Here is a 22,785-nt window from a genome sequence, read left to right on the forward strand (position 1 = left end):
GGTGGGCTGACAGCTGGATGTTTACGCCTGCACACCATGTACATGTGGACCCCAGGCCTTACCTGCAGGATCTGGCCTACAGAAGTTCAACTCACCCAGACCCACCAGCTCTCTCCCGGCTCAGAGAGAAAAGGCACAACGTACCGTGAGGGTAGGCAATACAGGCGGCAAACCCCTTCGAAATAGCAGCAGCTGCCATAAGTCCAAAGAAATTTGTGGACTCTTTCTCAGTCCCGTTTGTAGAAGAGGTGAAAGGAGCTTCTTTCAGATGTTTCTTTAAACTTTCATAAATAGCAAAACAGATGATGGTTTCTGAGATGCCAGCATAGGAGGCCGTTAACCCTCTGTAGAAGCCACGGATGCCCTCTGACTGGTAAACATAGCGCGCACACTGGAGTGTATTCATCTGCTTGGAGCCTCGGACTCTGCACAAGGTCAACGACAGGTCTGTTAGTGCGTGCACCAGCCAGTGCGTGACTGCATGCTCGACACCCGGTGACTCTCAGGAGCAGACAAGTTCCACAACAGGTGACCTGTGTCATCCTGGCCCAGGGGAGGCATGACACTTGGCTGGTCCACAAGGAGTTAAGTCTATCTGTATCAAGAGATGCCAGAAAATGTTCATAGCCTTTGATCTAATTTTGAAAAGATAATCATCACAGGAAGTAACAGTGATACACGTCATGAAAAGAATCTAAATATCTAAAAACAGGAGTCACAGCTACACCCTGTGCACACACAAGGCTGAAAATGGTTATGAGTTAGTGAACTACAGGGAAATGCTCTAAGCAGGGTGAGATTATTTGGGAAGATTAATCACAATTAATAAAAGAGAACTGGTGGTACAGTGGGATACACGTGGAGTTGCTAACTGCAAGGTTAGCAGCTCAAATCCACCAGCCGTTCTGTGGGAGAAAGACGGGGTAGCTCTCTCTTGTAAAAATGTACAGCCTTGTCAACCCTAGGGAGCAGTTCCCCTCTGTCCTAGAGGGTCACTGAGTGAGAACTGACTCAGCGACAGCTAGTTTGGAATGACAAAAATATGCTTAGGAAATACTAAAGCTACAGTCACCTAAGTTCTGACAGGGTGGAGAGCATATTGGCACTCTTTCAAAATTATGAACTTTTAGGCTATTTATTTCATGATTTTATAACAAATATCATTATAAATGCCAAACAGATTATAAAACAACTAATCCTCTCGCTGCTATTGAGTCAATTCTGACTCACGGTGAGCCTATCTACAGGACAGGGTAGGACTGCCCCGGTAGGAGCAGAAAGCCCTGTTTTTCTCCCGTGGTGGTTTGAACTTCAGACCTTCCCCTGCACCACAAGGGGCCCCAGCTAAAATTACTAATATAGTTTTATTTATATATGGGCTATATGGTCATATGGCTTCTGTTATATTCAAAGTACTGTGGACTGCCAAAAGAATAAACAAATCTGTCTTGGAAGAAGTACAGACAGAATGCTCCTTAGAAGGGGGGGAGGCAGTAAAAAAGAGGAAGACCCTTGATAATATTGACACAGTGGCTGCAACATGACGATCATGATATTGGTGCAGGACTGGGCAGTGTTAGAGAACTGAGACAATGGTACCAAGCAACAATGAAAACCAGAAAACTGGTTGCTCCACTGCCTGGTGCCAGGTGACGGGCTGTTGACACTGCTCACAAGCTAACAGCCTCCTGTGAAGCTATCGTCCTTCAGCCCATCACCTCTGCACGCTCAGCCGGCCTCCAGGAGTATCCTGCCCTCTCTTCTAGAAGCCATACTCCACAGCAGAACTGACCTTTCAAATCACGTTCAGATCACTCCCCTGGACCTGTACCCTGGGGCCAGAGGCCTCCCTGCTGTCAAGGCAGGCTGTTTAGCAGGGTCTCCGACTTCTACAAGATGCCACTAGCACCTCACCCAACTTGCGACAAACAAAATGGTCTCCAGGGCTAGCCGAGAGTTCCCTGGGGTAACACTGCCCATCCAATCGCTTCTTACAGTCTCTATGACACAGAGCCCAGTCTACTCTGCAAGCCCCGCCCCTTTCAGGATTGGGTCCCCACTGGCTTTCCCAGCTTCTTTTTCTCCAGCGCAGGCACAGACGCCTGGTGCGCTCCACCCACACGCGCCTCCTGATGATCGCTGGTGATCTCGGTGCCTCATGATTTTAACTTTCTCTACTGTGCATACCCTTTCATTTCTAAGTTAAAATTTTTTATTTTACTTCTTGAGAATATACAGAACAATTTCCACATGTACAATTCGGTAATACTGATTGCATTCTTGAGTTGTAAAACTGAATTCTGACCCTCCTTTTCAGAGTGCTTCCTCCCCAACAAACTCCCCGCACCCTGTCCTCTCTACGGTCCTCAATGTGATCTCAGGTAGAGAATCCTTGAATTGACTTGGTGGCAGTTCATTGATACAGAATTCACATACCATACAATGTTTGAAAATATTTTTAAAAGAATTGTGCAATCACCACCACAATCCACTTTAGAACATTATTGTACGTACTGTTACTGGCTCCCCATTTCTCCCAGACTCCCCTGGGTAGGTAGTTCTTAAAAGAATAGAACGCTCAAGGCAGACATTCTTTACTAGCTGATAAACTATTATTTGGTTTAAAGAAGACTTCGAGAGCTCGTTTTGGATCAAGGTTTAAAGATTCTCTCACAGCAATAGTTCTTAGGGGTTTATTTAGCCTCCACATACCCAGAAATCTGGATTCCATAAGAATTTTAAAGTCTGTTATATATTTTCCCACCACTTAATCAAGATGGAGGATCTCTGATCAAAATATACAGTAAAGGTAGCTGGGACCCATCCAGTTCTGATCTTACAGCAAAGGAATCGGTTGTTCATGGAGCAACTAGCCACCAGCCACCTACCGACTGTATTAGCGATGCCCCACAGTCCTGTTGCACCCTGGGTCCCTTTTAGAGCAGGCTCTAATTGTTTTCTTACATTCTGTCCTCCCCACTGGGCTGCAGCTCCTGTCAGATGGGCCTGTGTCTCCCTCCCTGCTATTTCCCTAGTGGGGAAACACGGAAGCAAGCCAGGCATATTTCCCTCCGAGGGGCATGCTGACAGTGCCCAATGGAGTCACGTTTGGAAATGCCAGGGCATGCGCGCTCCTAGGCTGGCCCTGTCTCCCCACTGTGGTCTGCAGCACAAAGCTCAAAACAAAAGAAGTTCTACACATGCTGACATTCAAGGAAGAGAAAGGCTGAGGAGGGCTGAGACTCCTCAGCTGGAATGGGAGGAAGACAACCCCCTAAGAATTCCTCCTCTATCTAGGAAAGTGGGCATGGAAACAATGAATAGCTTACTTCTGTTCTAGCTGCATCCGGGTTTTAACCATCCATATAGGATTCATTAAGGAATTTGTGACGAAAGCTGAAAGAAAGAAAGAAACACAAACAAGTTAGCATTATCTATGGTCCGTGCTTTAAAAAGCTGTCCATACAAGATAAACTTTGAAGCTTTCACAATAAGAACGGGCAGTAGGAAGCAGTTGCAATTTATACCTAAAGTTATATACCAACACGAAATTGGTAATGTTGGGGCTAAAAGAAACCTTGCTGCAACTTTCTAGATCCCTGTCTCACCTTCACAACCTAGGTGATGTCTGTGGTAACTACGGAACTATCCTAAAACTCAATTTATAAAATTCAGGTCCAGAAATAATGCGTTTTAGGAACTAAGTCTCCATTTACTGGAACAGAATCTAGAAACTGGAATACTTGCCTAATCACTGATGACAACTGCAGTTTTAAGCCTGCTCCGCTAATAGGTGCCATTCTCTGGTTAAAGTAAGAGTCTCCATGTTAACACTGCCTGAGATTCCAACTCCACCAAGACACTGCAGTGCGGTGGGGCTGGGCTGACTCTGCCAATGCCACACCTCCACGTATGTAAAATAATTAGATATTAGGAAGACTGAGTTTCAAAAATTCCCTTCAGGTCTGCTTTATATCCCAGGGGATTCTTCTAAATTATTTCTGCAAAAGTTACAACGCTGATTAACATTTTTCAGCTACAGCTAACTCATTACTGGCCTATGAAGTAAGGAATAAATGAAAACCAGTCTGTTTTGAAGCTCTGTATCCCCTCCATAGCAAGCAGAAAAGCCCGCCATTCTGCTAACACACTGTCTACTCTGGGTCAGCCCTTACCATCTATAAAGGGAGTGCTTTCGTTTGGACCGACTAAGACTAGCAAAACAGGAGATACCTTACGGGCCGGCAGGCCTAGAGCCTTCATAAAATGCCAATTTAAGGTCTCTACAGCATCTTTCTATTTACACGGACACAAAAGTATATATAAAAGATCATCTAGCTTTCACTCTAGAAAGCTACAAATTCAACTGGTTCTTTTGCGAGGGAAACAGCCCCATGAAGAGAGAGCAAGGGCTACCTGATCGATCAGCTGCTGATCCTACTGAAGAAGTTCAACTACACATCCTGAATAAATCATCCAGAAGGGTTCTGTGTGTGGCCAGGATGAGGTGGACATGGAAGTGGGGTGGGGCACGACTATGAAGAAATCTGCTCTGCTTTGGGACGTGGAACAAAAAGCATTAATATTCCTTTAAAGGAACATAACGCTAATAGCATGTACATTTTTCATGGAATAAGCCTTAGTGGTCAAAGAAACCGGAACTAAGTTTCAAATGGCACAAGGACACATGTATCAGTTCTAATATAAAGCTTTACAAAACAATTTTAAGTGCCAAAGAAGCAGGTATCACTTTAAAAACAAGCTAGTGGGCACAACACAAGCTTTCCGGAAAATGAGAACTCTTCTCTCCACTCATGAGGGTGACATACCTGCAGAGCCCGCGGAGAAAATATGCACAATATTGCTATTCGGCACGAAAATGCCATTAAACTGCTCTTTGGCTTTGGAGTAACATGCAAAGTACAAAGCCCTGTTAGAACAAAGAGAAACTGTAAAGAAATTGTGATGGCACCACACCCCACACACTCCCCTGCAACATCTGAAAATGTCCAAAACTAATATGGGAAAAAGTTGATAAAGAACCAAAATAATCTCCAGTACCACTGCTGAAACCAAGCCCTTTCAGGAAGCCCCTGCCACTCCAGAAATGATGCTGATAACAAAGGTGTCCAACATATAACTGGGGAACCAGCGCTATCAAAATGCCTAAGTCCTCCTGCAGTTTTCATTCTGAATTAATTAATCCTCTATGTGCTACCATATACCAAAATTTTTTTTTTTAACTTACTGGAAACTCTTACAGACATTATTATAATCCATCATTCCAACAGATCAGGCATAGTTCTAAAATTGTTACCATGATCATCTACGATCCATTTTCTTTTTACTTGAACTCCTTGATGTCAGTTCCCTTTTATCCCCTCCCTCCCCAACACTACTCTCCTGAACCCTTAATATATTATTATTACTGTTGTTTTGGGGTGTTTTTTTTCCCATAACTTATACGATCCAATGAATCCATTCACCTTAAATTCTGATGTTCGTTCCCTTTTAAATTTTGTAATCTTTGAAAATTGTATCATGCTTACACCAAAATGAGAATGTCAAATATAATTATTTGAACTTTTTGGGAAGACTGAGAGAATCAAGTAAGAACAGTCATGATATTTTCAGATAGAGGTAAATCCTGATGCCCAGAGGTGAGGGGCTGAACTATGCCACTCTCCTCAAGCCCCTCCACCTTCCCTTCTCCCTCTGGGTCTGCCTTCCCTCCTGCTAGCAGGGACTAGTTGAGATTATCTGTGCTGGCCAAGGAATCCAGTACAGACCAGGTTGTAACAGGATCTTGACTACTTTTGTTGTGTTCCTGTATCTCCTTCATTTCCCCCCATCCCTAGGTCCCAACTGTTTTAAACGAGTGACATAGTCAGGAATCTATACAAGGCAATATTAGCCCCGCCCACATTCTATTTAGTACATATATTCAATATTTACCATCTACTTATAATGCTACATCCATCCCATACTGTCCCTCAAACTAATACTTTACATTTATTTATTAAAAATCATTTTATTGGGGGCCTGTACAACTCTTATCACAACCCATATATCACAATCCAAATGTCAAGCACATTTGAACATTTGTTGGCATCATCATTTTCAAAATATTTTCTTTCTACTTGAGCCCTTGGTATCAGCTAATTTTTTCCTCCCCTCTCTCACCCTCCCTCATGAACCATTGATAATTGATAAATTACTACTTTTTACTGCTGTCTCCCTTCACCCACTTTTCTGTTGTCCATCCCCCTGGGAGGGGGTTATATGTCGATCATTGTGATCAATTCCCCCTTTCTCCCCCACCCTCCTGGTATTGCTATTCTCATTATTGGTCCTGAGGGGTTTATTTGTACTGAATTCCCTGTGTTGTGAGCTCTTATCTGTTGCATGCTCTGGTCTAGCCCAATTTGTAAGGTAGAACTGAGGTCAAGATAGTTGGGGGGTGCGGGGGAGGAGAGGAAGCATTAAAGAACTACAGGAAAGTTGTATGTTTCATCGGTGCTATACTGCACCCCGACTGGCTCATCTCTTCCTTGTGACCCTTCTGTGAGGGGATGTCCAATTGTCTACAGATGGGCATTGGGTCTCCACTCTGCACCCCTCATTCATATTGATATGATTTTTTGTTCTGGATCATTGATACCTGATCCCATCGACACCTCATGATCACACAGGCTGGTGTGCTTCTCTCATGTCGGTTTTGTTGCTTCTCAGCTAGATGGCTGCTTGTTTATCTTCAAGCTTTAAGACCCCAGATGCTATATCTTTTGCTAGCTGAACACCATCAGCTTTCTTCACATTTGCTTATGCACCCATTTGGTCTTCAGTGATGGTGTCAGGAAGGTGAGCATCATAGAATGCCAGGCTATTAGAACAAAGTGTCCTTGTACTGAGGGAGTACTTGACTAGAGGCCCAATGTCCGTCTGCTACCTTAATACTTTAACATGTAAATATATGTACATAGATCTATTTCCCTATTTTATATATATTTACTATGTACATGCCTACATTTAGACCTCTATAAATGTCCTTTGCCTCCTGGTTCTTTCCTCTATATTTCCTCAATTTTCCTCTTGTCCCACTATGTTTGACCTTCATTCAGTTTTCAATAATACCTCTAAGCTACATTGCACTTGATCAAGCCCCAGGACCAGGCATCCTGCGCCCTCCTTGCCATCGATTTTAAATCACTTGTAGTTCCCTTGTCTCTGGGTACTTGCTATTTTTTAACTAAATGATGTGCAAATGCTACAAAATTCTAGAAGACGAAGAGAATTTAATAACAACGGTCACATTTTACAGTATTGACCTTCCCAGGTGAGTTGTGTACACAGAGGGCACTGGTCTGGAGGAACTGTTGAAGCTTTAGTCTCATTTTATATGAAACATTCTCATTTTGGTTGTAAGGCTTACTTCTCTTTAAAGTCTGACGTTAGTATGAGCATGAAAATAAATGGATATATATCTACCCCACCCCGAGTCCCCCTCAGAACTCAGGAGGCAAACTCTAGTCCTAGCTGTTTATCTACCTTTCCAGTCAGTTATCAAAACACACACACACACACACACACACTTTTATGTCCGCACCTCAGGACTGCCCAGAAGAACTCTGAGAAGATGGGATTGTTCTCTAACTATGCTCTCCCTTACAGTAGCCACTAGGAGAACAAGTAACTGAAAAATAGCTAGTAGTGAGACTGAGGAACTGATGTTTTTATTTTCATTAATCTGTATTTCCTAGTTTCATGTGGCCAGTTGCTTACAGTATCATAGTCCAGTTTTATATATTCTAACAATCTTTAAAGAGAATTAAATTGTGTAACAAAAATGAGAATGTTTTATATAAGGTAAAGCCTAAAAGCTTTTAAAATCCCTTTAGATCAAGACATCAACATAGAAATAAATCACCAGGGGTGCTGGTTAAAATGTAGATCTCTATATTGGCCTGGGAGATACCCTGAGAATGTGCACTTCTAACCAGCTTCCAGATAGGCAGTGCTGCTGCTTGCATCCCACATTTTGATGAACAAAGCTTAGATTACACTGACTATAAGTCAATGTTTATATTTAATAAGATCATCAGAGTCTCGCTCGCTCTCTCTCACTCACAAACCCACAGGGCAGAGAAAAAGAGGAAGACCCTCAATAAGATGCTGCGACCATGGGCTCGAACACTGAACAACTGTGAGGATGGCCCAGGACGGGGAGGTCTTTAGTTCTGCTGTATACAGGATCACTATGAGTCGCAACTGACTGGACAGCATCTAACAACTCTTCCAGATCTTTACCATTAAAATATAGCCCTACCAAAGGACACTTATAGAGGTCTAAATACAGGCATGTGCATATGTAAATATATTTACATATGATAATGGGGAAATATATCTATGTGCATATATTTATAGGCTTAGCATTAAGGTCGCAGATGGACATTGGGTCTCCACTCAAGTACTCCCTCAATGCAAGAACACTCTGATCTATTAACTTGGTATTCCATGATGCTCACCTTCCTGACACGATAGCTGAAGACAAATGTGTGCATAAGCAAATGTGGTGAAGAAAGCTAATGGTGCCCGGCTATCAAAAGATATAGCGTTTGGGGTCTTAAAGGCTTGAAGGTGAAACAAGTGGCCATCTAGCTGAGAAACAACAAAGCCCACATGGAAGAAGCACACAGCCTGTGTGATCACAAGGTGCTGAAGGGATCAGGCATCAAAGAACAAAAAATCTTATCATCGAGAATAAGGAGGAGTGCGGAGTGGGGAGCCAAAGCCCATCTGTAGGCATCTGGACATCCCCTTCCAGAAAGGTCGTGGGCAGGAGATGAGCAGTCGGGGTGCAGTGTAGCATTGATGAAACATACAACGCTCTAGTTCTTAAAATTCCTTCCCCCCACTATCATGATCCCAATTCTACCTTACAAATCCAGCTGGACCAGAGGATGTACACTGGTACAGATAAGAACTGAAAAACACAGGGTATCCAGGACAGATGAACCCTTCAGGACCAGTGGTGAGAGTGGCGATACCGGGAGGGTGGTGGGAAGATGGGGTAGAAAGAGGGAACCTATTACCAGGATCTACATATAACCCCCTCCTTGGGGAACGGACAACAGAAAAGTGGGTGAAGAGAGACATCAGATAGTGTAAAGCATGACAAAATAATAATAATTTATAAATTATTATTCGTAAGTGGTGCGGGGCACGGGGAGGGAGGAGGGAAAATGAGGAGCTGATACCAAGGGCTCAAGTAGAAAGCAAATGTTTTGAGAATGATGATGGCAACAAATGTACAAATGTGCTTGACGCATGTATGTATGTATGTACTGTGATGAGTTGTACAAGCCCCCAATGAAATGATTTAAAAAAAAATATAGCCCTACATAGAGAGAGCAGGAATAGAAATTCCATATGCTTCTAATAACTCTTCTGGATTGGAATAAGTATTATTTAAAGTTGAAGTCTAGTTCTCATATCAAAGATAATGCCGTGACTGTTTTTCAAAAACGTTAAATATCAGGGTTTTGTTGTTGTTGAAAGGACAAAGAAATCCCAAGTGGCTTGTCCAGAACCCCCACCAGCAGCACTTTCCACTCTAGCACAGTAATTCTAGTTAGCACTGCTATCTGATGATGTTGAACATATTTAGGCAAATCCCAATCTTTCATCCCAGCATCCCCCTCACATGAAATGGCTCAGCACCATACAGAGTGTTGGTTTAAGTCAGCTGAAGAGCATAATGCTTACCTTGATGGTGCCACTCCAACCAAATTTGGACCCAAGCCTCTGAAAAGTGACTTTGGTCCTTCCTTCTCCAAGATGGATCTGAATAATAAGAAAAGATTTATCTCTCAAACCTCTTAGACAAAGCGTATGGAAACAAAGAGTCAGCTTTTACATTAGTTTCTTAAGAAGATAAAATTTGTAAGACCTCAAACTCTTGCCAGTTTGTAATACAGTGCAACCTGTGAGAGCTGGAACTTGGGGGAGCCTTTTTTGCTTCTCCAAGTCCTGCAGGGTTTTCCACCGTTGACAGTGTGCAGTCTGACTACTCTTCTATTGCTTTCTATTAGGGGAAAATATGAGTCTGTCTTCTCTGACAAGTTTCCTCATTGCAGGGGCCTGGCTTTTCGTTTTATGTGCTCAATATAGAAAGGGAGTGCTCTTGTTCACGGAGAACATGTGCTCCTAGAGCAGGGGTCCTCACGCTTTTTAAACAGGGGGCCAGTTTACTGTCCCTCAGACCTGTTGGAGGGCCGGACTATAGTTAAAAAACAACAACCCATGAACAAATTCCTATGCACACTGCACATATCTTATTTTGAAGTAAAAAACGGGGCAAAAACACCCAGCGGGCCGGATGAATGTCCTCAGCGGGCCACATGTGGCCCACGGGCTGTAGCTTGAGGACGCCTGTCCTAGAGTATCCGACAGTCGGAAGCTCCAGAAGCTGGCCCACTGCCCCCAGGAGCCCCATTTTCAGAATTGGGAGGCAGAGCTGAGGAAGCATGAACGTCTGGCAGTGGGGGTCAATGCAAAGATTCACCAAGAAACAGGCTTGGAGATTTCTTTGGATGGTCTGTCTTTTGAATTGATTCCTAATCCACAATTCTCCTCTCTTCTAGAGGGACGGGAAAGACCAGTCCCTGAAAAAAAGACATCATGCTTGGTAAAGTCGGGAGGCAGTGATCAAGAGGAAGACCCTCGATAAGATGCTGCGACAATGGGCTCGTACATTGAACAACTGTGAGGATGGCCCAGGACAGGGAGGTCTTTGGTTCCGCTCCACACAGGAGCACTATGAGTCGCAACCGACCGGATGGCACCTAACAACTCTTCTAGATCTTTACCATTAAAATGTAGCCCTACGTAGAGAGCAGGAATAGAAATTCCTGATGCTTCTAATAACTTTTATGGATTGGAATGAGTTTTGTTTAAAGTTGTTTAAAGTTTCAGGTACTTTAACGGATGACACAGCTGGAACTTTGCAAGCATGCTGAGTGTAAGCAGCCAGTCACCGAGGGCCACAGAGCACATGTTACATTTAGACTGACTTTCCAGAACAGACAAATGACTGAGACAGGAAGCAGACCCAGGCTGCCAACGGGGTGTGTGTGTGTGGGGGGCGGGCGCGCAAGGATGGGACTGATCGCTAATGGATCAGGGTCTCTTAAGGAGAATGAAAATGTTCTCAAATTAGATTGTAGTGGTGATTGCTCAGCTTTGTGATTAGACGTAGAAACCACTGAATGGCACTTTTTGAATAGGTACATTGTAGGCATAGGGATTACAGGTATCAAGGGGAAAAGGGACATGATACATATAACTTAGTCCGAAATAGTTAAAAAAAAAAAAAGTACATAAACAGAGGACAAGTGAAAGCACAAATGTGGCTAAACATTCAAAACTGTGGACTCTAAAGAAAGAGTCTAAACAAGTCATCCGTACCACCCTTCATTCTTGCATTTTATTTCAAATCTTTCTTTAAAAAGCTTGCCATAGGCTATAACAATACTATTTTAGCCCACAAGGGCTGGTTGGGGTAAACAATGCACATAAAACATGTCTGAATGAATCCAAGGAGTTTCAGTTAATTTTCACAGTGGTCCGAAAATAAGCCATTTGGCCTTTTCTAGAGATGGTGCGAATGTAATATTTTTTATTTTAGCTACTTTTTACTATCTTTCTATAATCAGCAGTGTGTTAGAAAAAGCTGAACTCTCTACAAAAACATTTCTCAAATCACACCTTACAGTGACATATAGCTCATAGTGTATAATAAAAAAAAGTCCAAACGCCAAGTATTTAGCTTTCTGTGGTCACCATCCCCATAAGCTGTGCAGGCCAGGAGCCACTTAACACAATGAAGGAAGTCTCTGGCTCCAGGAAGCACAAAGCCGCTCATCCATAATGCAGTGGGGAACACATGTCCTCAAGTGACTTGGGCCTTTCAAGAACTGCAGAGAGACAGTCCTCACAGTTATGCACAGTAACATTGGCAAAGAGTCAAGTCTCTGTTACATAACCCAAACTTCTACCCTAGTGCATGTTTACAAAACGTTTCTGGAACAATCAAGTTCCTACTATAAATGGTACACTTAGCTTCAAAATAAAGCCTGTAAAGACTAGACAAATTTTCCCACAGCCACGCAAACCTTCATTTAGGGAAAAATGCAGAAGAGTCTTGTTTGGAACACTTCACTGGAACACAGGACATAATATGCACATGGTACAGAAGTCTAAGACAAACGTCCCATCTGAACATGCTAGTATGCTACGTCAAGATCAACATTTTTAACTACCCACTGGCATTTAGGTTTCAACCCAGCATCTGTTTGTTCTTCTGGTGGTCCACAGTACTTGCAATATTCTCCACCAACCTCATAATTCAAATGCAACACTTCCTATTCTTTATTCAGAGTCTACTTTTCACATACACGAGGCAGCTGAAAATGCCATGGTTCAGGTCTGGCACACTTTAGTCCTCAAAATGACATCTTTGCTCTTTAACTGTTTAAAGAGGTTTTATATAGCAGAGTTGCCCAATGCTATATATGACTTGATTTCTGGATGGCTGTTTCCATGAGCAACAAATATATATATATACAAAATTAAATCCTTGACAATCTCCATCTTTGCTGTATATTACAATGCTGTATATGAGCCCAGTTCTGAGGATATTAGCTCTCTGTACACTGAGTTGCAATCCATGCTGAAAGTTGCAATTTTTGATCTTCACCAGCAAGTTCTTCAAGTGTTCCTTGCTTTCAGCAAACAAGGTGGTGTCATCTGCATATCTCAGGTTAAGCCTTCCTCCAATCCTGATGCCAAGTTCTTCATCGTACAGTCCACACTCTGGTCACCTGCCCAGCGTACAGATGGAATGAGGATGGTGAAAGGGCAAAACCCTGATGGAACTGTGCAGATTTCCTTTTCCTGCTGGAATGACAGCCTCGTGGTCTCTATTCAGATTCTGCACAAACGTGCCCTCACAGAAGGGTCACGAGGAAGAGAGGAGCCAGTCAGGGTGCAGGATAGCACTGATGAAGCACACAACTTTCCTCTAGTTCTTTAGTACTTCCTCCCTCCTCCCGCCACTGTCACGACCTCAATTTTACCTAAGAAATCCAGCTAGACAAGAGCATGTACACTGGTACAGGTGAGAGCGCACAACACAGGGAATCCAGGACAGGTAAACCCCTCAGGACCAATAATGAGAGTAGTACCAGGAGGGTAATGCGAAGGTGGGGGCAGAAATTAGGAACTGATCACATAATCTACATATAACCCCTTCCCATGTTTTGAAAGTGATGATGGCAACAAGTGTACAAATGTGCTTGACACAATGGATGTATGTATGGATTGTGATAAGAGCTGTAATAGCCCCCCCAAAAATTATTTTTAAAAAGTTCTAAATTTTATGATTAAAAGTACAGAAGGTACATATTAAAATCATATTACAATAACAGCTAATCGTTATTATTTATAAGTACATGAAGCCTTTTATATGCATGAACTTCCTAATATCTCAAGATCTAGTCCTTCAGCACACACTGAATGCCTAATGGGAGACAGGCTGCATTCTAGGTCCTCAGGGAATACTTTGGAATCCAAATCCCTACCTCTGAGGAAGTTCAATTCCAGTGGAAGAAAAAGTCCATAAAGTACAACGTCTGTTGGATGGAGGTAAGTGCTAAGGAGAACCATTCAAGTAGAGGGAAGGTTCAGTGGTAAATAGCAGCTGCTCCCTGGCCTTCCGGCAACAGTCACAAGTGGGGTGATGACGTCACGTGCAAGGGAGCACAAAGGCCCGGAGCAGAAAATGTTCTCAGCTAGGAGGAGCTGGGTGAGGGGAAGAGTCACTGGCAATGAAGTCAGAGAAGTCACGGGAGGGAAGGGCCCTTGTGTGGAACCTGGGTGCCCAGAGTAAGAGCTTTGGCTTCCTCAGAGGGAGATGGTAATCCCTACAGGGAAGTGAGCAGCGGACTGCCTGCTTGTGGAGAGGATGGTGAGGGCAGCAAGGGCTGGAGCCAGAAGACCAATCAGGAAGCTAATGAGCTACCAGAGGATAGAGGGACAGTGGCTTCAACCAGAAGGGCAGTGGAGAATGCAGAGAAGAGGAGTCAGAATCTGAAAGCAAGATTGCTAAGAATTTGCTGAAGGATTTGAGAGAAATAAGAACCAAGATGGAATTCTTTACTTAAGACAAGGAAGGCCTTCAGGGTACAGTACAGAATCAAGGAAACACACAACATTCCTCTAGTTCTTTTAAATGCTTCCCTCACAACCCCCACCCCCCCATCATGACTCCAGTTCTACCTTACAAATCTGGCTAGACCGGAGCAGGTACATTGATATAAAAAAGAGCTCGCAACATACTGGAATCCAGGACAGATAAGCCCCTCAGGAACAGTAATGAGTAGTGAGACCATGAGGGCAGGGGAAGGTGGGGGGAGAAGAGAAAGGGGGAACCGATCACAATGATCGACATATAAGATATGAAAATAATAACAATTTATCATTTACCAAGGGTTCACAAGCTGCAGCCAGTGAGTAGGAAGAATCGCTTCTAGAAGTCTGAGTCTGCGGCTTCCATTTGAGAGGTGCAGAGACTAGCCTAGTTTCTAGCAGACTTCTGCTGGTCACTTTCCGAGGTGCTGTAAATCTTTCTGAGCAATAGACAAATGCAGTACCAGGGCTCCCATATTACATAATAGTGCCCCCCCACCCCCATTTGGAAGCTATTAAATAGCTGATGTGGACTGGAGAATCTTAGGAATACACACAGAGGTGTGTCCTGGCGACAGAGACATCGAGATGCTGGGCATCTCTATGAAATAAGAACCTTAAAAAACTTGCACTATAGAAACACTCCTATTTACCTTAGTGGCTGGGCCCCGTTGACACCCACAACTTTGGGGCAACAGTTTCCAGTTACAGTAAACAGGAATTCATGAGTCATGAGTTATTTGGCAAGCATGTAAGAGGAAGTTTCTCTTAAAATGTTAGTTGGCAAATTACCTGTCTTCCTTTCACTCTGGGCAAAGCACTCTGTTCTTCAGACAAAAGGTGCATCTTAGGGAGCACCGAGGGCTAACTGTGTCAAAGGGCACATCAACACATGGGTGTTCCTCACAGCCCTGCCCTGGAGGACGTGGGGATGGAGGGCTCCTTCCTGAGACCAAAGGGTGCCTCCACAGTTCTCGATTTCTGTTTTCCCTGGGTTTCATCCTACGGCTCTGCCTTCTGTGTCTTCACTCCCCATCGCGGGTTAAATTAGAAAGCACATTCTCTGAGGCTTGGGGAGCAGCTCCCCACTCGGAGTTTCAGATGCTTTCACTCAAGACCCTGGCCCCAGCAGTTGGCCCTGTCTTTGCGTAACCCACTCAGATGTGCCCACACACACCTTTGGCAAGGACTCCTGAGAGACAGAGGTAGATTTTACAAACAAAAGTACCTAAAAATAAACGACGCGCTTTCCAAGTCATTCTCCCTTATCTAAAACACGACTGAACTCTGGCAAACTGTGGTGATTACTCCAACAGAGCATTTCTCCGCTTACTTCATCTTTCTCAAATGGTTCCCAACTAAACATCTACTGGGGAAAGGGCAATGTGTCTTTGTTGAATATAAAAACATTCATGCTTTTACTTGAAAGCTATTAAACGTCAAGAAATCTCAAATGGGAAGTTTCAAAGATCTGAGTATCACGTTCAGCTAAAGCATGTGTTCATGAATAGCCACTGAGGGTCTCTCTGAAAGGACAAAGCCCCAAGCCTTTTAAAAAGTCAGACATGGAAAAGTACGTACCTTAATTTCTGATTTAAGCAGAGCAACTGATAAGCCAATGCAACTTATGAGTATCTAAACTATGTTGTAAGCACGTTACTTTTAATGCAGTAAAATAGTACAATGGTCAGGTAACCTAAGCATGAAACCAATCTTTTAAATGCAAAAGTTACTAAATAACAAATTGTATTATGTGGCAACTCTACTATACACTTATTCCCAAGAAAAAGGCATAAAAATAAAAACATTTTATTTCCCTATTACTTCCTCTTAAGATAGTCACAACCTGTCATGTGTGATATAAAAAAAATTTAAGTTTTACTGCAGTAGAATAAAATGATCCATAGCTTGCTAGGAAAAGATTTTGGACAAAGGTAACAATTGATGCAACCAGTGAACCCGGGACTTCCCGCCACCTCAGTGAGTTCACTTTAACTGTCTGGATGATGATCACATGCTGCTTGCTAAGAGGGCAAGGTCAGAGTTCAGACGCATTGGTAAAGAAATCTCATTCAGAAGTCTGGATACTCAGAGAGTCTACAACAGAGCCGCCTATCCGATGCATGCGCTACACAAACGTTTAGTACAGGGCGGTGGGGAGTGGGGCAGCTGCAGCATAAGTGAACTTACTTCAGAACCTGGAAGAGCCCAGGTGTCACAGACGTTGGTCTCACCACTCCAGCTCCGCTAATGGTCCCCAGATGAACCTGAGGATAGTAGACTGTCCCCAGGGCCAGTCGTGAAGATTGTAACCGTGTCTTAATGACTTCTAGTGGACATGTGAAAATAGCACCAACTGTGCCCCCACACCTGGAAGAAAAGAAGTCACAGAGCTGTCAGAAGAGCAACATAATTTCCTACATAAATGAAACACGAACGGTTCTCTACTTCTATAAATGTGTATGCGTTCATACAGGGAGGTTGAAAAATAGTTGAAACCTCATCAAATAAAGAGAAAATGACCATATGTAATAGTTGCACATCATTTTGTATTGCTGTATAATGTTTTAAACAATTTCCCATTGTTGGACATGTATGTCATTGCTCTAATTTCACTATCCTATTGGGATAAATATTCTAGAAAACACATCTTTGCACACACAAAATATTCAAGTAGTGCTACTCCTTTGAAATTCAATGTTGGCAAAATTATAGATTTTTATTAAAATCTGATTAACTTCGACTTGATTAAACATTAAGCGAAAGCCTACTTTCATTGCTAAAGTTCTTGAGCTCTCTCCGTCAGAAGGGGTCAACTTTGCAGCCCCATTCCTGGCAGAGACTAGTTCCCCAATGTCACTCATTTGAACCCTTTTCACGTTGTTGAACATTTCTATTCAAATATTTTCTTTTAAGCAGTTCCTTTCTTTATTCTGGAATACCCACTTCCATCTTTCCCTGGGCAACAGCATGTAGGAAATTACATGTGTGATGGCTAGTCCTAACCAGCAATGCCATGCATCATCTGAAACCCTCGCCAGGCCGCTGGTGATACAGGCTCTCCTCTTTGGAAAAGGCTGCTGCACAGTGAGTTCCTGGAGGTCAGGACCCGTGTCTGACGTAGCCCCTTATGCCCGGCCTCAGGTCCACAAGCACTATTTGCTAAGCTATGGGATTCTGCCATTGGGAGTTCAAGGAGAACAGCTTAGGAGATATCTAAATATTCCTTCCCCACAGCCTCACTTCAATCTTTAGGCAAGTCACAGCACACTATCCATGCATTTTGTTGTTCAATCAAATAAACTTCCAGAGCGACTCCTTAGCAAGAATTGCTGTTGTCAATTGCCTGCTCAAGACGCTGGCCTCGACTCAAACCCTGGCTTCCCAATGACCTTTCCTTGCCCTCCTTGGCAAGAATGCATACAGTCAATACTTACGCTATAATTGAAATAAAGTATATTCGGCAATTTAAGCATTTCACTACTATAAAATCTCTCTCCACTCTTATCAGTGAGATTTTATTTAACCGCACTCACACCGTCCAGTAAGGCTTTCTGGGAGCATACGTTGATTGCATCTTGCTTGGAATCTACCAGCTGTCGCTTGCACTAGAGGGAGTGCTCGCTTGCTAGGGAAGGAGGGCAGCTTCCAAGCATACCGTGGTGGAGCACAGGGCCCACAACAGGACAGCAGTCACAAGGAGGAAGCAGGGCCCAGTGCACACAGAATATTTAAGCTTGCTTGTCTTCAAGGAGCCTTGGTGGCATTGTGGTTGTGTTGGGCTGCTAAGGCTGGGAGTTCAAAACCACCAGCCACTCCACGGGAGAAAAGATGAAGCTTTCTACTGTAAAGAGTCATGATCTCAGAAATGTACAGGGACAGTTCTACCATGCTCCGGAAGGTCGCTATGAGTCAGAATTAGCGTAACTCGATGGCATTGAGTTTGGGGTTCTCTTCTCTACCAGAAGTTACGCATTGAAATCTAGGTGCCAACCTAGCACCTCACGGACCTTGACGCAGTGAATGAGGGAACAGTCCTAGCAGGACTTTAAAATCAGAAGCCCGTAGAGTCCCGCTAACTAAGCACTGGAAGCTGCTGAGCTAAATAACAGCCATTACTGTCATTTACTGAGTGAGTACAGCATGACAAGCACTTAAACTTCCAGTTGTCCTGTGAAGTAGGGTCTATGATTCAGCTTTTATTTGCACTGAGAAACACGGATCTCAGAACAAAAGACTGTAAGGGTAAGGAGAGGAGAGGAAAATGGCCCTTCGAGAGCTATTTCATTTGTTGGTGGTGTTGCTTTTGTCAGGTGCCAGTAAGTCAGCTCCAACTCACAGCTACGTGAAAGGGAAGCCTGATTTCAACGCCTGGTGACAATTCCTCCTAACCTGGTTATTTATCACAGGTTTCCAGAGTGGTGAGCCATAGCCCATCCATTACAAAGCAAGGAAGTAGGCCAGGGTCAGAATCAGACAGGAGAAAAATGGGAAACCAACAATGGACTTGAACACCCATCACTTAACTATCAAATCATTGCCCAGACAGCCAGGTCATTATAACTCTAATGTGTTGAGAAAAACCAAAACGAAACAATTTAGAGAGAGAGAGAGAGAGAGAGAGAGAGAGAGAGAGAGAGAGAGACACCACACCTAATTTAGGATTAGTATGCACAATTTCTTCTAAGTGTTAAAACATATCTAAAGGAAATTACATGTTGGGAATGTTCCCCCCAAAATAATTAAAACTACAAAAAGTGTTTTTACCTGTACCTATTTACACAAAATACAAGGGTAAGTCAAAAAGTATTGCTGCTGGGTCCCGGTCACACCCACCGGGGTCTGCTCCACACAAAATGTGCTTGAGCATGACTCTGGTGACAGTGCATGACTGCAGACACGTTCTCTGGGCAATAAGCTGTCTTTGTCTTGTAGGAGGTCTTCAGAAATAGAAGGCCCAACCAAAGCAATGACTTTCAGGGAGATCTGCAGGGCCAGCCCAATTCAGGGTTGTAGCAATTTTTTTTAATAGCAATGGTTTTTATTGGGTCTCCAAAGAGGTAATCCTGAAAATTTTCTTTAAATCACACAGGAGAAAATTGAAAACTGCATTGGTGAGATAAGGACTGGTAAGTTGAGCCAAGGAATTTTTTTCTCCATCACAACACTGTGCCTGCTCATTCTCCCAGGGCAGCCAGGGCTGTCCTACATGAATTTCCTAAGGCCATCTTCCCCCACCAACCCTACAGCTCTGACCTTGCCTCTTAAGACTTCTTTTTGTTCCCCAAAACTACAAAAACACTTTAAAGGAACACAATTTGAGTTTCTCAAGGACGCTCCAACTTTGCTTTGATGTGTTACAAATAGAAGAAGGCAGAAGTCTTTGGGGAATGGTCAGAGATGGAAACACTACCTTTAGAAGTGTACAAACCTAGATAAAGGATTATGTTAGAAACAACAGCTTCACATTTTGATTATTTTTGTTTAATAAAGATCCTGTATCAATACTTTTTGACTTGCCCTCATAAATTATTCTTATTTACTATGATTAACCATGTGCTCCAAAACTATAACATCTGAAAACACTTGAAAATGAAGAGAGTAAAATAAACATAGGACTCTATAATATGGCTGTCATTGAAGAAACAGAACATCTGGGGTAATCCTTTCATCAGAAAGTCAACAAGATCAAATATGACACAGGTTAATCATTTCTGCTTTGTCCCCAAATCAGCTGCCCTCATTACTCTGGTCAACTTTCATCCAAAACTATGCCATCGATCAGGGCAGGAAGCTGTGTCTGTCCAAAAAGCAACACCCTACTGACAGTGAGGCGGCAACCTCTTTGAGGGCCATCGATCAAGGATGACCTGGCAGGAAGCTCTGTTTGTCCAGATAGCCAATTCCCCTAGTGACAGGGAGGTGGTGACCTTTTGAGGATGACCTTTCTGAGGCTCCTGCCCTTCAGGATCCAAGGCGACTTATTTCTGACTGCATGAGGACCTCACGCATGTCGAGAGCAGAGCTGTGCTGCACAGTGTCCCAGGACGGACTCTTTGGAAGTAAGGCTGCCGCGTCTTTCTTCTGAAGTGCCTCTGGTGGACCCCAACTTCTGGGCGAGCAGCCAAATGCGGTAAATGTTTGTATCAACCAGGGATTCCAAGATGGGTAATGTGGTAGGAAGCCTCCCCATGGCTTTCCCAAGCACACTCCATCAGCCCTTCACATCCTGCTGCTCCGGGGAAATGAAGCTGCCTCCCCACTGCAGAAAGCTGCTGGCCAGGGGCCAAGACACCCTTCCTTGGTCTTACACACTCCCTCCCTCCACAGACAAGATCTCTAAGATGGAGAAAGGGTAGGGGTGGTGACAGGAAAAGCTCCTTCCAACACTGCAGAGACCAGAGTGCCATGAGCAGTTGGGGCAGATCCTGACACCCCTGACACATCTGTCTTGAGGAAGCGTCTAGCTCTGGTGGGTGGACACTATTTAAAATGGGTTACTTAGTATCAGCTGACCCTAGTAGCCAGTGCTCACCAACAGGATGAGTTGCATTTAACATCCAAGAAAGACAGTGTAGCATCACATGGCTGTCAAGACTGATGAGTTGGACTGGACTGGACACCAACATGTTAGGCTTTTACTTTCTACAGTAGGGTGTAGAGACACATGCTCATAAAGAAAATGCTCCAGAATAATGCTCAGAAAGAAAATGCTATAGAATAATGTGTCAATAAAAATATTATAAAAAAGAAAGAAAATGTTACATTTTCCATTTCATTAATAAGCACCATCATTTCATTTCTATTTCCTGGGCATGTTTTATAAACGTATAACAAGTTGTCATCAAGTATTGGCACTTAGTGGGTGGAGGCCAGGAATGCTATTAAAAATCCTATACAAGACAGTACCGGCAACAAAGAAGTATTCGGCCCAGTGTGAGAGATACTGCGATAGACTAATAAAATGGACGCTATGCTTGAAGAACCTAAAACCAACCTAGTGGTAATTATTGGTGGCCTCTACAGACCCATCTCCCTCTGTCTAATAAGGCCCTGTACTTCTGAAGCCATACAATTTTAGATGGGACTGAACCCATCTTTAGTCCCAGCCTAGACTCACTAAGTCAACAAAACATGATCTACCTTCCCATATATCTGTTCAGAGATGGGCACATGCACCCACACTGGTCCTAAGTTCAATGGCAAGAGAAACAGAAAAACTGGAATCCACTTTGTGGTCATGTGGGGACCACCCTGACAATAAAGCAGCTACCACAGTGACATTATGAGAGACCAGCCCTCACCTAGTGTCTCTTCTTTCTCTAGAATTCAGGTATATTTGCCAAGAATTCCTCACTGCTTACAGCTAGTTTGAAGAAAAGTCCCTATTACTTACAACTGAAAGTTTTCTAAATGATCCTACACAAATTTTTTAATGAAAAATTATAGATTCCAAGAAAGCACTTTTACTACTACAAATAAATCTTCCAAAAGGCAATTAGACTCATGTTTATAAAAGCCTGTGTGTTTTAACAGCCATGAGAAAACTTCCTGGATATTAATTTAATTTTGCTTCTAAGGTAATCCAGTTCTAGTCACTGATTCCAGAGTCCAAAGGAAATTCTCTGTGGGATACTCCACTCAAGAGCCAAGCACACAGAGATTTGAATAAAGAGTCTCAAAAGGCCGTGAGAGTGATGAAACCATGCCTCAGAGCAGTCTCAGAGTTACTCTCTGAAAACCCCTATTCCTTGGATCTTTCTGCATCCCCTCCTCTTTCACCTTTGTCTATGAAAATGCTCACACCCCAACTCTCTACCTTCTCTCATCCTGCCTTCCAGAGTCTTGTTTATTACTTATGGATATACTTCATCATTGATCTCTTTACCCCTGCATAACCAATTGCTGTTGAGTCGATGCCCACACATGGCAGAGCAGAAATGCACAGAGCTGTAAGGGATTTAGTAGCGAGGATCTTTTGGTAGCAGCTTGCCAAGCCTTTCTCCCGAGGCACCTGAGTGGCTAACAACCCAACCTTACCTTTTCAAATGAGTAGCTAAGCCTTAACCATCTGTGCTGCTCAGGGCCTCCTCTGCTCACCTACACCAAAACAGGTGCAATGGAGCCTATTCTGACTCCTGGCACCCCACCAGCCAGGTGCTACACAGAAGAACCGCTCCACTGGGCTTCCTTGCCAGTCCTCACTGTATGTACCATCCAGGGACCTCATATCCAGAGCCCTTACTTCACTTTTCCTGAGCGGAATAGGCTCCTACTCTCTCGAATGGCAAACCAAAACAAACTCACTACCACCGAGTCAATTTTGACTTGTAGCAACTCCACAGGACAGGGCAGAACCGTTTCCCTGACTTCACGGCAGTAGAAAGCCTTATCTTTCTCCCACTGAGCCGGAGGTGGTTTCAAAATGCTGACCTTGTAGTTATTAACAGCCTAATATTACTGCTACAATTACACATGGGAGTTTGCGATAAATGATCAATACTTTAAATTACACACACACACACACACACACACACA

The 22,785-nt window shown here is 43.4% G+C and overlaps 1 protein-coding gene across 1 annotated transcript in view; it reads right to left on the reverse strand.

The window, feature by feature from the left end:
- The window catches only part of SLC25A33 (solute carrier family 25 member 33), a 31,341-nt gene that overhangs the window by 1,498 nt on the left and 7,058 nt on the right, over nucleotides 1–22,785 (reverse strand). Inside the window, exons 2-6 of the mRNA XM_013005378.3 lie at nucleotides 16,438–16,617; nucleotides 9,766–9,843; nucleotides 4,830–4,930; nucleotides 3,330–3,396; nucleotides 145–425 (exon numbers count right to left, since the gene is read on the reverse strand). Coding sequence (XP_012860832.2) covers nucleotides 145–425; nucleotides 3,330–3,396; nucleotides 4,830–4,930; nucleotides 9,766–9,843; nucleotides 16,438–16,617 — 707 coding nt within the window. The remainder of the gene's footprint in view (nucleotides 1–144; nucleotides 426–3,329; nucleotides 3,397–4,829; nucleotides 4,931–9,765; nucleotides 9,844–16,437; nucleotides 16,618–22,785) is intronic.

The sequence above is a fragment of the Echinops telfairi genome, unplaced genomic scaffold (genome assembly GCF_000313985.2).
Source record: "Echinops telfairi isolate 266 unplaced genomic scaffold, ASM31398v2 ScPeMD7_7457;HRSCAF=8495, whole genome shotgun sequence".
NCBI lineage: Eukaryota > Metazoa > Chordata > Mammalia > Afrosoricida > Tenrecidae > Echinops > Echinops telfairi.